The sequence below is a fragment of the Rana temporaria genome, chromosome 2 (genome assembly GCF_905171775.1).
Source record: "Rana temporaria chromosome 2, aRanTem1.1, whole genome shotgun sequence".
Lineage (NCBI taxonomy): Eukaryota > Metazoa > Chordata > Amphibia > Anura > Ranidae > Rana > Rana temporaria.
The window spans coordinates 105,747,166-105,762,438 of NC_053490.1; the positions used below are offsets into that span (position 1 = coordinate 105,747,166).

A 15,273-nucleotide genomic window follows, 5' to 3' on the forward strand; every position below is an offset into this window, starting at 1 on the left:
AGTCCCAGTGGCATATCAAATTCTTTGTCAGTTTGCGATTTTTAAGATAACTCATACTGGTGAACCTGGATCAGGAGGCCTCTGGTGGGCCAATGCCAAACAGGTCTGCACTTTAACATTCAGCACCAAAATAGTGTCACAGTGCTTTGGCAAAAAAACAGCAGATGGACGCTCCTTCTGAGAGAAGGCAGAAGCCTCCAACCTCCCCCCTCCTCTTCCAGGTAAGAGACTCCGTTAGAGAGGTATCAGAAACAGACTCTGGCAGGGAGGGAGGCAAAAGTTGTTTGTGACCTTCTGTTTGAATCATATTAAAAATCCACTCCAAAAAAGCAGACATGGAGGCTGCAAAATCCTTCTTATATAAAGTGGTTGTAAAGTCTCAATGTTTTTTATCTTAATACATTCTATGCATAGGATAAAAAACCTTCTGTGTGCAGCAGCCCCCTAATACTTAACCTGTCCTTTCAGGACCTTATCTCCTTATGTCCTTATCTCGTTCCAGCGATGTTGCAAGAGTGCCTGGGACTCTCCCTCCACATTGGCTGAGATGGCAGCGTGGTGCCATTGGCTCCTGTTGCTGTCAATCAAAGTCAGCTAGCAAACGAAGAGAGATAGGGGGTGGGGCCAAACTGCGGCTGTCTGAATGAACACACAATGCTTGGCTGCCCCTATAGCAAATGGCTTGCTGTGGGGGCACTCGACAGGGTGGAGGGGGCAGAAGCCCTGACAGGGGACCTGAGAAGATGAGGATCTGTGCTGCTCTGTGCAAAACCACTGCACAGAGCAGGAAAGTATAACATGTTTGTTATTTTTGAAGAAGAAAAAAAACTGAGACTTTAGTATCACTTTAAGCACGAGAAGTGTAGAACACCAGACAGGGCAATGGAAAGGGAAAAGAGTAAGAGGGGGACAACTGAGCAAGTTATTAGTAGCAGAATCCCCAGCAGAAAAAGTTATCAGGGAACATTTTTCCCATCCCACAATTTTTCCTCCTGTGCTCTGTCATTTGTTGAGAGGGGGCTCCTGTAGATGTTGCTCACAGTGACCTTAGAAGACAAGGAAGTGGTCCGGTAACCAAAGTGACTTTACAGGCTGACCCTGCATATTCTTTGGCAGAATCCAGGTAGTGTTCACAGTGGGGCACCAATCTGGAAGCTATGTAGAATTCCAACATGCACCGAGGGAAAATTGATCATAAAATTCAGTAATTATATCTAACAAAATACCCACTTAGCAGAAAGGAGACATTTAGCACCTAAAGACATAAGCAAAGACCTGAGGCTTGCTGGGAGTGGGATAGGATTTATGAGGGTCTGAACAGTTATCTTTTTGCCAAAATCTGGAGGTACCTGCCTATAACCCAGGTCATCTCTGAATATAAATCTCCTGTACCGTATTAAAACTGGGGCATGCTGGGTAGAAGAGTTGTACGGGAGCTTACAACTTTTTCTGTTTGCCAGTGCCCCAACCTCCTGAAGGCGGCAGTATTTCTATAACATACTGAGCAAGAACCCAATAAACTTCTTTCTAGATAAAACTCTTTAGAAACAGTGGGCCAGATTCACGTACCGCGGCGTATCTATAGTCGGGCGTAGCGCATCTCATATGCGCTACGCCGACATAACTTAGTGAGGCAAGTACTGTATTCACAAAGCACTTGCTCCCTAAGTTACAGCGGCGTAGTGTATATGGGCTGGCGTAAGCCCGCCTAATTCAAAGTAGGCTGGTAGGGGGCGTGTTGTATGGAAATGAATTGTGACCCCATGTAAATAAAGCGCCTAACGAACGGCGCATGCGCGAGCATGCAAAGTATCACGTAAAATTTTCTCCCTAAGTTACGCCGGCTCAATGCCTGTGACGTGAACGTAACCTACGCACAGCCCCATTCACGTACGACTTACGTAAACAACGTAAAAAGATACGCTTGTGCCGACGTCCATACTTTGCATTACCTGCACCTCATATAGCAGGGGTAACGTTACGCCGGACGTAAGCCTTACGTAAACGGCGTAGCGGGCGCAAGTACGTTTGTGAATCGGCGTATCTAGCTCATTTACATATTCGACACGCCCTTGCGGCCAGCGTAAATATGCACCCAAGATACGACGGCGTACGGCAACTTACGTCGGTCGGCTGAAGCCAGATTTCAGGCGTATCTAGGTTCCAGAATACCGCACATAGATACGACGGCGCATCTTTTGACATACGCGGCTATCAATAGATACGCCGGCGTAAAAGCTTTCTGAATCTGGCCCAGTAATGAGTTTGAAGTAGATTTACTAACTCTGGAGCACTCAGAATCTAATGCGGCTAGAAAATCAGCTTCTAACTTGTTCAATAAAGCTTTGGCAATAAAACATGGAAACCGATTGGTTTCTATGAAGAGTTGCACCAGATTTTGCACTCTCCAGTTTTAGTAAATAACCCCCTTAGTCTTTATTTATTCTACAGCCCGGAAATAGAAATAGCTATTGCTACCAATCCATCAACAGTGACATTATAGAATGCCATAACCAAGCTTTTCAATTTGGTAAGACAAGACATACTTAATCCAGGGCTGTTTTCCTCTGTATCCACTTTGTCTTCTCTCCATCTTTCATCAGCAAGCTTGTCCAGCCTTTCCTCCAGTCTCCTCATATACTGCATCATCTCCTGTGGAATAAACAGAAGTAAGCTTTACAGGGTCATTTCACCCAATACTGATATCTTATTTTTTTCTGAACAATAGTGAATCACCAAATAGCTTATTTATTTCACAGTGCACGGATAAGATTGTATTATTCCTAACAGGGCTTCCTCTACCTTGGAGTCTTGCCCCTCCAGATTGAGTCCTATTTCATATTCTCATTTGCTCCCTTAAATTTAAAGCGGACAATAAACTCCGGGCAAACCGCTGAATGAACATCATTACAGTGCCTTGAAAAAGTATTCATACCCCTTGACATTTTGTCATGTTACAACCAAAAACGTAAATGTATTTTATTGGGATTTTATGTGATAGACCAACACAAAGTGGCACATAATTGTGAAGTGGAAGGAAAATGATAAATGGTTTTCAATTTTTTTTACAAATAAATATCTGAAAACTGTGACGTGCATTTGTATTTAGCCCCCTTTACCCTGATACACCTAACTAAAATCTAATGGAACCAATTGCCTTCATATGTCACCTAATTAGTAAATAGAGTCCACTTGTGTGTAATGTAATCTTAGTATAAATACAGCTGTTCTGTGAAGCACTCAGAGGTTTGTTAGAGAACCTTAGTGAACAAACAGCATCATGAAGGCCAAGGAACACACCAGACAGGTCAGAGATAAAGTCGTGGAGAAGTTTAAACACTTCAATACCGGGCATTTTCACCCCCTTCCTGCCCAGACCAATTTTTAGTTATGTCGCACTTTGAATGTCGCACTTTGAATGACAATTGCGCAGTCATGCAACACTGTACCCAAATTATTTTTTTATTTATTTTCCCCCACAAATAGAGATTTCTTTTGGTGGTTTTTGATCACATCTGCGATTTAAATTTTTTGCACTAAAAAACAAAAAAAGAGCAACAATTTTGAAAAAGAAACCCACAATGGGGGTAATTTGCGAAAGGCAAATCCACTTGCACATGATTGGATGATAAAATCAGCAGAGCTTCTCCTCATTTCAGATCTACCCCTCAGATCTACAAAGACTACACTTTCAAGTGCACTTGTAGTGCAAAGTGGATTTGCCTTTGGTAAATCAACCCCAATATGTTTTACTTTGCTATAATAAATATCAATTTTTTTTAAAAAAAATGTTGTCCTCAGTTTAGGCCGATATGTATTCTTCTACATATTTTTGGTAAAAAAATCACAATAAGCGCTGGTTTGCGCAAAAGTTATAGCGTCTACAAAATAGGGGAGAAATTTGTGGCATTTTTTTTTTTTTTACTAGTAATGGTGGCAATCTGTGATTTTTTTTGTGACTGTGACATTATGACTGACATATCGGACACTTTTGACACATTTTTGGGACTATTCACACTTATACAGCGATCAGTGCTATAAAAATGCACTGATTACTGTGTAAATGTGACTGGCAGGTAAGGGGTTAACACCAGGGGCGATCAAGAGGTTAATTGTGTGCCCTAGGGAGTGATTCTAACTGTTGGGGGCGGGGACTCACAAGGGGAGGAGACCGATCGGTGTTCCTCTGTACTGGGAACACAAATTGTCTCCTCTCCTCTGACAGGACGTGGATCTGTGTGTTTACACACACAGATCCATGGTCCTGCTGCGTTCACGGGCAATCACGGGTGCCCGGCGGACATCGTGGCCACCGGGCACGCACACCGGGTCCCGAACTGGAGTCTTGCCCCTCCAGATTGAGTCCTATTTCATATTCTCATTCACTCCCTTAAATTTAAAGCTGACAATAAACTCACATTTTTGTAAATATTTTATTATATCTTTTCATATGATAACACTGAAGAAATGACACGTTGCTACAATGTAAAGTAGTGAGTGTACAGCTTGTATAACAGTGTAAAATTGCTGTCCCCTCAAAATAACTCATTCTGATTATGTGTCTTCTTATCCAAAAAGGAGTCCAAGCGTGACTACTGATCTGGACATTTAGCTAAGGTAGCAGGTGCACAGTCAGAGACAAAAAATAAAATAAAAAAAGTAACAAATAAAACAAATTTAGGAGAAAAAAATATATCCTCCGTTTTTTGCTACTGTCCTGCGATGATGGATAACTGTGAGTGGGAAGAGTTATGAGGGTTTTAACAGTTCTGTTTGCCAGTTCCCCATTCACCTAAAAGGAAGCAACATATAACCTAGTCATCCAAGACAATGCCTGTGTCCTGTACTGAGGAAACCGCTTTTATTTTAAGAATCAACCTTAGCCACTTGTAGAAAAACAACAAGATATTCTTACACTGCACTCTATGGACTGACTTATTTCTTACCTGTTTTTCTTCTCTTAGCTGTTCCTTTTCCATCTGTGCAACTTTCAGAGCTGATTTTAACTCACTTAACTCTCGTCTGCTTTCGGATAACTGAACCTTTACAGATTCAAACACAAGGAAAATATAGAATTTTAAAAATAATACCAAGGAAACATAAAAGGAGCTGATGTGTCAATGTACAGTTAAAAAAATGTTCACAAAGAAACATTTTGTTGTTATGCTTATATTTTGTTCAAAATATTTTTGGTAATTACAGGTAAGCACGTTTTCCTGTTTCTGGTCCTGGTCATTTGGGAGTCTGTGATTTTGTGATGTATTTCATTATTTGGTCTGCAAAACACATAATTATTGTTCCTTCCCAGAAACAGCAGGGAAGTTAGAATTTTTAACCATTTTTCTACCAGGGCAGTTTTTAAATTTTTCACACACATAGTAACACATTTGCTGAAAATTACATTAACCCCTTTAATACAGGGCTTTTATACCCACCTCCATACCGGGCCTATTCTGGCACTTCTCTCCTACATGTACAAATCATCATTCTTTTGCTAGAAATTTACTCAGAACCCCCAAACATTATATATGTTTTTTTAGCAGACACCCTAGGGAATAAAATGGCGGCCATTGCAACTTTTTATCTTGCACGGTATTTGCGCAATCATTTTTCAAATACCTTTTTTTTGGGAAAAAAATGAGTTTCATGAATTAAAAAAATAACAAAAACAGTAAAGTTAGCCCAATTTTTTTGTAAAATATGAAAGATGATGTTACGCTGAGTAAATAGATATCTAACATGTCACGCTTTAAAATTGCGCACACTCATGGAATGGCGCCAAACTTCGTTACTTAAAAATGTCCAAAGGCAACGAATTGTTGCACACCCTTTAACGCACACGGCGATACCTCACATATGGGGTTTGAACGGCGTTTACATACTTAGGCGGGACTTATGTGTGCGTTCGCTTCTGAAGCGCAAGCTACCGGGGACAAGGGCGTTTCAAAAAATATATATTCTTTTTTTTTTTTTACTTATTTATTTATTACAATTTTATTTTTTTATCACCTTTATTCCTATTACAAGGAATGTAAACATCCCTTGTAATAGGAATAGTGTGTGACAGGTCCTCTTTATGGAGAGATGCAGGGTCAATAAGACCCCACATCTCTCCTCCAGGCTGGAAAGCATGAGATCGTGAAAAAAAATTCACCGATCTCATGCTTACTAGCCTTAATTGCAGCTTTGTTTACTTCCGGGTACCAGGGTGTGACGTCATCACATCGCGCCTGGCCTCCGACGGTCATAGAGACGACTGGTGACCATGTGGTCACCAGTGATCTCTATGCTTCCTATCCGGTGCTGGACGATTCTTTCTCTGGGCCCCCCGATGGCACAGGAGAGCCCGGAGAAGCACCGGATGGCGGCGGGAGGGGGGGTTGTTGTTTGAAAAACACGAACATATTAGAGTATAAAGAGTAGGGATGAGCCGAACATCCCCCTGTTCGGTTTGCATCAGAACCTGCGAACACACCAAACGTTCGTGCGAACTTTAGAACCCTGTTAAAGTCTATGGGACTCGAACGTTTGAAATCTAAAGTGCTAATTTTGAAGGCTAATATGCAAGTTATTGTCCTAAAAAGTGTTTGGGGACCTGGGTCCTGCCCCAGGGGACATGTATCAATGCAAAAAAAAGTTTTAAAAACTGTTGTTTTTTCGGGAGCAGTGAATTTAATAATGCTTAAAGCGGTTGTAAACCCGCATGAAAAACATTTTTTTTTTTCCTCCTGTAAGGGAAAAGTCACAATGAGCTAATATACACCGCATATTAGCTCATTATGAAATACTTACCTCGGAACGAGGTGCGTAGCACTTACCTGGTTCACGCCGAGCGAGATTTCATCTTGCCTCGGCGTGTCTTCCGGGTATCGCCGCTCCAGCGCTGTGATTGGCTGGAGCGGCGATGACGTCACTCCCGCTCGTGCGCGCGGGAGATTTAAAACTCGGCAAGGTCCGGCGGCTGCCGGTCCTTTCGCCGTAAATCCCCCCTGCGCATGCGCGGCGGCGCATTGCGAGGGGAATATCTACCTAAACTTGTTATAGGCTTACCTGTAGGTAAAAGTACAAAAAGTGGGTTTACAACCACTTTAAAGAAAAACAATAAAAGTGAAATATTCCTTTAAATTTTGTACCTAGGGGGGGTGTAAAGTAAGCATGTGAAATAGCCCATGTTTTCCGTACTTAGAACTGTCTTTCTGAAAGAAAAAAAGTAATTTAAACCGGACTAGCGGCTATAATGAATTGTCGGCTCCCGGCAATTCAGAGAGAATTCATTCATAAAAAAAAAAAAAAGCTTGGGGTCCCCCCAAATTCAATTACCAGGCCCTTCAGGTCTGGTATGGATATAAAGGGGAACCCCGCCGTCAATTTAAAAAAAATGACGTGGGGTTCCCCCCAAATATGCATTCCAGACCCTTCAGGTCTGGTGTGGATTTGAAGGGAAACTCCACCCCAAATTTCAAGTTCAGGAGGGGGGCGCTCTCTCGTCTCCCCCTCTTTTCTGCGGCCGGCAAGGTTACGTGCTCGGATAAGGGGTCTGGTGTGGATTTTTGCCATTTTTTTTTTAAACTTGGGGTGGAGTACCCCTTAAAATCCACACCAGACCTGAAGGGTCTGGAATGGATATTTGGGGGGGAACCCCACGTAATTTTTTTTAAACTGAAGGCGGGGTTCCCCTTAATATCCATACCAGACCTGAAGGGCCTGGTAATTGAATTTGGGGGGACCACCACGCTTTTTTTTATAAATGAATTCTCTCTGAATTGCCGGGAGCGGACAATTCATTATAGCCGCGAGTCGGTTTTAAATGCCTTTTTTCCTTCAGAAATTACACTTTGTGCAGAGACAGTTCTAAGTACGGGAAACATGCGCCATTTCACATGCTTACTTTACACCCCCCCTAGGTACGAAATTTAAAGGAATATTTCACTTTTATCGTTTCACTTTAAGCATTATTAAATTCACTGCCCCCGAAAAAACTGCAGTTTTAAAAACTTTTTTTTGCATTGATACATGTCCCCTGGGGCAGGACACTGGTCCCCAAACACTTTTTAGGACAATAACTTGCATATTAGCCTTTAAAATGAGCACTTTAGATCTCTCCCATAGACTTTAACATGGTGTTCCGCGGCTTTTTGAATTTGCCGCGAACACCCCAAATTGTTCGTTGTTCGCCGAACAGGCAATGTTCGAGTCGAACATGAACTCAAAGCTCATCCCTACTGACCACCTAAAAATTAAACGTCGAGTTCACATCAGAATTTTTTTTTATAGCCTGCACATCCAGCTTTTGTATGATAAAAAAGTCAAATCGTCTGTCGAATGCACCGTACCAACGATCCAAAAATCCACAGACAGCTTGTCTTCAGACTTTTTCCTTCCGATTTTCATACCGTGTGTATAAGGGCCTAACTCTCAATGTTGGGTCATTTTACCAAATGGAAGAGCTTGGCAACCACCGTGGGCACCAGGGGAGAAGCTCCTGGCAGTGTAAAACTGCCTGGCTCACTTTTACTTAAAAGCAGATCACTGGCTGAAAAAATCAATACCAAACTCATGGCCACAGCAGCAGTTGTGAGCTTGTTTAAACCCCTTGAACACCAGGACATTTATAAACACACCTTGGTAGACAAGGGGTTAAAGGAGGTTAGCAATTGCACTCCAAATGTATCCCATACCTGCCCTCAGTATTGGCCACCATTCCCTGATAGGACAGATGTCTTTTACCTGACATGCATCTTTCTCCTGGTTTAGTTTACATTGAAGTTTCTGTCGCTGGCTCCTCTCTTCTTGCAGGTTGCTTTCCAAAGTCAGCTTTTCTGCTTTCAGATTCACAATCTGGTCTCTCTTGGCCTAAAATAAAATGTAAAACCTTAAAGGAAAACTGTAAAAAAAATTGCTAGCAGAAGGGGAGGAGTGCTCATTGGGACCTTCAATGCTGCAGAACATTTACCCTTCCCTAGATCTGTATCTCGATACAATCCTGTCTTGGTGGTCTTCATACAATTCCTTGGACTTAATGGCATGGTTTGTGCTCTGACATGCACTGTTAACTGTGGGACCTTATATAGACCGGTGTATGCCTTTCCAAATCATGTCCAATCAACTGAATTTACCACAGGTCAAGTTGTAGTAACATCTCAAGGATGATCCGTGGAAACAGGATGCACCCAAGCTAAATTTTGAGTGTCATGGCAAAGGCTGTGAATACTTATGTACATGTGATTTTTTTTTTATTTATAAATTTGCAAAGATTTCAAACAAACTTCTTTCACATTGTCTTTATGGGGTATTGTTTGTAGCATTTTAAAGAAAATAATGAATTTGGTCTCTTTGCTAGGCCTGGCTACCTAGCCTATTGCCAAGCAACTAGGGATCTTATTGGACTCCTATTATTCTACGCTAGGAGGACTCTGCTCCTGAAATAGAAGAAAACCGAAGGTGCCCACTCTGAACACCTGGAGGTCGCTGATTAATTCATCAGTACCGCTTTACAAAGCTGCCTACCTAGCCAGGTGCTGTCCAGCTAAGTTTGACAAAATGTGTCACATTTGGCTAGAATCGGACATAACCAATGCCTCACAAGAGGATACAGAGTCTCATGTTAGTCTTTCTTGATAGCTTGTATTCTAGCTAGTGAAGAGTTGTCACTATTGCTTTACTGAGCTGATCCTAAAAAACACATCTTCTCACTCAGTAGTACTCCTGGAAGTAGTTCATCTATGTTATATTGTCCCTTAACTTACCTCCATCCCTCCATTACCTCCAGTCGGGCTGCGTGCTCGGATAAGGGTCTGGTATGGATTTTGAGGTTCCCCTAAAATTCATACCAGACCAAAGGGCCTGCTATGCTCTTGGAGGGGGAACTCATGCTGTTTCCTTTTTAAAAAAATTGGCGTGGAGTTCCCCCTAAAGATTCATTTTAGACAGACAGTGCTCATTGAAGTCGGACTTCAAGTCGTAGGGCAAAGTCGGATCCACAATTGTATATTGTTCTGTTAAAATCGTGGCAAAATCGCGTGGGTTTGGGGTTGCACAAGTGTGAAAGGGGCCTAAGTGTTGTTTTTGTATTATGGTATATATGACCTTGTCGGGTTGTTCTGGACTGTGTTTGTCTAAGCCGGGGTATGCCCAGAGGCTTTATATTGTACACATGAAAGTATTTAAAAAAATAAATAAAAATGTAATCCATTTTGGAATAAGGCTGTAACATAACAAAATGTGGAAAAAAGTAAAGCACTGTGAATATGCACTGTATGTATTTTATCTGTGTATTAAGGTATTTGCTCAGAGTTATTGTTAACACTTGAGTCCCAGAGCCATTTTTTTTTTCTTGTTATACACATATTTAAAAAATTGTTTTAGGCCTGAAGATTTCTTAGAACCCCCAAACATCATATATTTTCTGAATGCAGACACCCTAGAGAATAAAAAATGGTAGTTTCATTTTTTTCTGCCACACAATTTTAGCACAACCATTTATAAAACACATACTTTTAGTAAAAAATATGTGAAAATTACCCACCTTTTGGTAAAAAATAAAAGATGAGGATGTACCAAGTGAATAGAGACCGAGCATGTGAAGCCTTGCATGTGCCCTTGAAATGGAAACAAATATCGGTACCCTGTATTTTACATAAGCCCCTCCCCCCTCTTTTTTTTTTACACAACTTTATCGCTATTACATAGCCCCCTATATGACAGCATATAGGTGAGAGCTTCTCTTTATTGAGACATCCATCCCTAATGACTCCACAGTACTCCACTGCATGTTGCAGCTGTTGTAGAAGTGATCGGGCAGCACACAACTTTTCACCTGAAAGCCAATAGACGGCTTTAAACATGTATATAAACTTCCAGCTACTATAGCAGTCAGGACTGTTTAAAAAGCACCTGATCCGAGCACGGTTTTAAAACACTGGGGCTAAAGTGGCTAAGGAACATACACAACAATATGTGAGTCCCTAAGAGTTAAAAATGCTATACAGCTAAATTATTATGAATATTTCATCCAACATCTTGAAATGTACCATACTTACCTCCATGCTGTGGTTCAGTGCTGTCTTTTCTTGCCACCACTGCCCCATGCCTTCTTTATATCTGAGACTTATGTCGGACACTTTAAGGGCAAGGTCAGCTGTCTCAAGGCGGCTTTTGTGCAGGTCAGATATTGTGCGATCTCGAACAGAAGAGACTGTTGCCAACTCCTCCCCTAACAGCATCACTTTCTGCTGACTGGCTGAGAGAATATCTTGGGTGCACCGCAGCTTCTCACGCAGAGCATCGATCTGCAACTAAACAAATACAGGCGAGCCAGTTACCCCGACAGCATTGGAACTCTTGTCAATTTTTATTCTCTGATTCTTCAATTAGAATTACAAATGTAAAATAAGTTGAAGGTACCTGTCCACTGAAATTATCTGTTGTATTACAAAGAAAATATTTTGACACGAACAGTGCAATACATCTATTGTAAGAGGGTTGAGATAAAAAAGAACTTTGACTGTAAATTCCATATCTTGGAGTACAGTACAGGACACAGGCAGAGTATTCATAAATCATTTACCTTCAGGTGACTGAACACTGACAAAGCTTTAGAGGACATGCCCCCTGGGTGCCTCCCCTTTAGCCCTACCCCATGCTGTGAGTTCTCCATTTTGTAGCAAGCAATGCAGAGTAAACCAAATAATGGAAGGGAGGGTAGCCTGTGTCCTGTACTATATTCCAAGATAAGGGATTTCCAGGTAAGTCAAAATTACTCTTATCTTGATCATACAGAATAGGACACAAGAATAGTATTTATACCACATGGGACATCCCCAAGCAATGAATAGGAGGGGTGGGCAACAATGAGGCAAATAGAATTGTGGCATCATGCCCAATAACAAGGGCCAGAAGAGCCAACCTCAGAGAGCTGCTGCAAGAACCTTATAGACAAAAGCTGCATTAGCAGAAGACTAGATGTCCACCTGGTAAAACTTTGAAAAAGTATAAGCAGAAGACCAGGTGGTGGCCTTACACAACTGGGCTACAGACGATTGGCGCCACAATGTCCAGGAAACTCACATCACTCTGGTGGAATGGACATGTAAAAGTACAGGAGGAGATTTCACTGAGAATGTAAGCTCTCGCAATCAGATTTTGTATCCATCATGCAATGGTGGACTTTGATGCAGGGTATCCCTTGCAAGGACCAGAGAACAGGCTCTGTACACAGATTTCCCTTGGATGCTTAGGAACGGGGCATTAGGTTGGGAGTGCAATTTCTGCATTGAAGTAGAATGCTGAGACCACCTTCAGGAGAAAGCGTGGGCGCAAGACAACCTTGTCATTGTGAATTATGAGGAAAGGCTCTTTACAGAAACATGCCTGGCAGATATGACAGCGACCAAAAAGGCTACTTTGCTTGAAAGATCCTCTAGGGGATTATCCCGGTAGGTTCAAAGGGTGGTTTCTGTAGGGATAAAGATTGCAAGGAAGCACAGTGCTGAAAGGTGGGCTTAAAGGGTCACTAAAGGAAAACAATTTTTTTGCTGAAATGACTGTTTACAGGGTATAGAGACATAAAAGTTAACTGATTCCTTTTAAAAATGATTAAAAATTGAATTTAATCTATCATATAATGTGTGGTTAAAAAGTGGGAGTTGCGCTAAAAATAATAATAAATGAGTGACCATATATAAATAAAAATAAAAAATCGCTGAGCCAGAGTCAGCTCAATCAAAAAACAAAATATAGAGTATAAAAACTCAATATGTGTTCATAAACAAATCAATAAAAAATATATATTATAAAATTGAAAAAAGTCCCCAAAAGAAAGTCCAAAAACACTAGGAAGTGAATCCAAATCTGTGGTTTAAAGTTGGGACAATATCCAAGTGAAAGAATTCAGGCTTGACCCTTACCAGAAGTATAGATCCCAGGGGATCAAGAAGAGCCTTCCATACTGTAGCCACAAATATGTGGAGCGGTCCTATGTGGAGCGATACAGGGGTTCCTACTTCCGTAGACTCAGCCCAGTGAGAAGCAAAAAGAAAAAAAGAAAAACAAAAATAGTGCAAAAACGGATGATAAGTAGACACAGACTAACTCCCAGTGGCTAAAGTTGACAGACACTGTGCAGTAAAGCTGGGGTCCCACCACCAAACGAACACACTGACCCTTACCAAAGATAAGCGACCCTCAAAGGATCAGTTTTGCATGCCAGTGTGTAACGATCTACAGCAGGAAGGCGCTTGTCAAGCAGGTCATTTTGATCCAAAGGTCAGGTAACCAGGAAACATGAAAGATATGCAAGCTCTCATAGTGAAATACCATCAAAGTTTAATTAAAAAAGAAAGTAGAGCACTTACAATTAAAAAGGTTCAATGCAGCAGAGATAAAAAGTAGCCGGCCGGCAAACAAACAAACGAGGCACGTCCTCTGTACGCGATGACGTCAGCACGCCAACCTCCCAACGTTTCGTCTTCGTATAGACGTGGTCACGGGAATGAGGATGCGTGCCGCGTCACCGCGTTAAATACGTGCATTTCATGGGGCGTGTCAGATACTTGATCTTTAACGAGTGCAAGCCCGCCATCTTAAGTGAGGGAACCCAACCTAGCAGAGCCAGAACTCTAGTAGTAAGGCGGATATTGCCCCGGGACACAAACAAATATTGAACGCGCTAAACGCGCGGACATTAAGGAGAAAATTGGGAATTTATTAAATTAAGGAAGAGGTGTTACAAGACCTAGTCCACAATGATTGGACAAACGGTACAGGTATAAGCTAATACAAAAACGTCATCCGTGCTTCCTTACAGCTAGTTTATCAATCCCAATAGAGAGGACAGGAATCTACAGCAGCAGGCTTGCAGACATCAAGTCACAGCATCATCACTAGGCCGAATTATGATGAATAACCAGGCAGTGTAGATAATGTATTACACATACTAAAACAAACATAATATACAGATGAGCGGTCGTATTAAAAATCAACCTAGCAGTGATTAGAACTCATTACAAAATATATGTGATCAGGCTGTCATAAATCAATCTGACAGCAAAAAAACAAAATAACCCTACATATGTGCAAAATTAACATATACCAAACTGGGACATAAAACATATTCTAAAGAATAGCCCATTATGCAGATGTGAAAAAAATTATATAAAAAATGGATATATAGTAAAAAATGAAAAAAAATAAGGTGAATAAAAAATCATGCTATATAAATATAGTATGATATAAAAAGTGCAATGAATTAATTTTAAATAAGGTAACACTGTTCTCAATGGAGGTTCATAGTGTAGTCTAATAATTACAACAACCTCAGTGCCCTCAAAACAATTCATTATATACACGAACTCAGTGCCAAGTTATTGACATAAAAAACATTGAGTGTCCACTGTCAAAGTGCAACCGTAATAGTAATAACAATATTGAGCAAGTGTAAATTATAAACAAAGGGTATGGAGAAAAAGGCTGGTTTCAAGAATTTTCTATGAAACAGTTGACATCAACTTCAATGTTGAGTCCATGGGGTTCAAAGCTTCTCAGCGTATGAATCCACATCATTTCAGATTTTGAAATGCTCCTGACTAAGTCATTTCCTCTCCAATGAGCCCGGAACTTATCAATCCCTATAAAAGTTGTACCTGCAGGGTTTTTATTGTGTGTCACCAGGTAATGTTTCGAAACCGAGTGATTTGGAAAACCGTTCAAAATGTTTGTCACATGCTCATTAAGACGTATGTGTAGGGCCCGCTTAGTCCTCCCCACATACTGAAGCCCACAAGGGCATTGTAGAAGGTATATAACCCCCATCGTCGAGCATGTGATGAACGTATCAATGGGGTAACTGATGGACGTACGACTGGAGCAGAAGTTTGTGGTCCTCTTAGGAATAACTGTATTTACTGCACAAGTATTACAGCGGCCACATTTGAAGAAGCCCACAAGCCCAGATAAAAACATAGATTGAATTTCTGGTGGGTCGAGGACATTAGGTGCCAATTTGTTTCTAAGGGGTTGTATCCCCCGAAAGACCACCTGTGGTTTAATTGGTAGAATTTTACTCAAAGTTTTATCGCTTTTCAAGATATGCCAGTGTTTAGCCACTATCTTTTTCACGCTAGCATGCTGACAGGAGTAGTCAGTCACAAAGGGGGTCTTAAAATCTGCCGATGTGTCCTTTTTGGGTTTTACCCTAAGTAATTCCTCTCGGTCAGTGTTGATGACCGTTTCCAGGGTTTCATGAAGAAATTCTGCGGAATAGCCCTTTTCTATAAA

At 41.2% G+C, this 15,273-nt stretch overlaps 1 protein-coding gene across 1 annotated transcript in view; it reads right to left on the reverse strand.

The window, feature by feature from the left end:
* Positions 1-15,273, reverse strand: part of CALCOCO1 (calcium binding and coiled-coil domain 1) — a 95,922-nt gene that overhangs the window by 34,807 nt on the left and 45,842 nt on the right. The window contains exons 8-11 of the mRNA XM_040340723.1: positions 11,040-11,294; positions 8,728-8,853; positions 4,947-5,042; positions 2,547-2,652 (exon numbers count right to left, since the gene is read on the reverse strand). Coding sequence (XP_040196657.1) covers positions 2,547-2,652; positions 4,947-5,042; positions 8,728-8,853; positions 11,040-11,294 — 583 coding nt within the window. The remainder of the gene's footprint in view (positions 1-2,546; positions 2,653-4,946; positions 5,043-8,727; positions 8,854-11,039; positions 11,295-15,273) is intronic.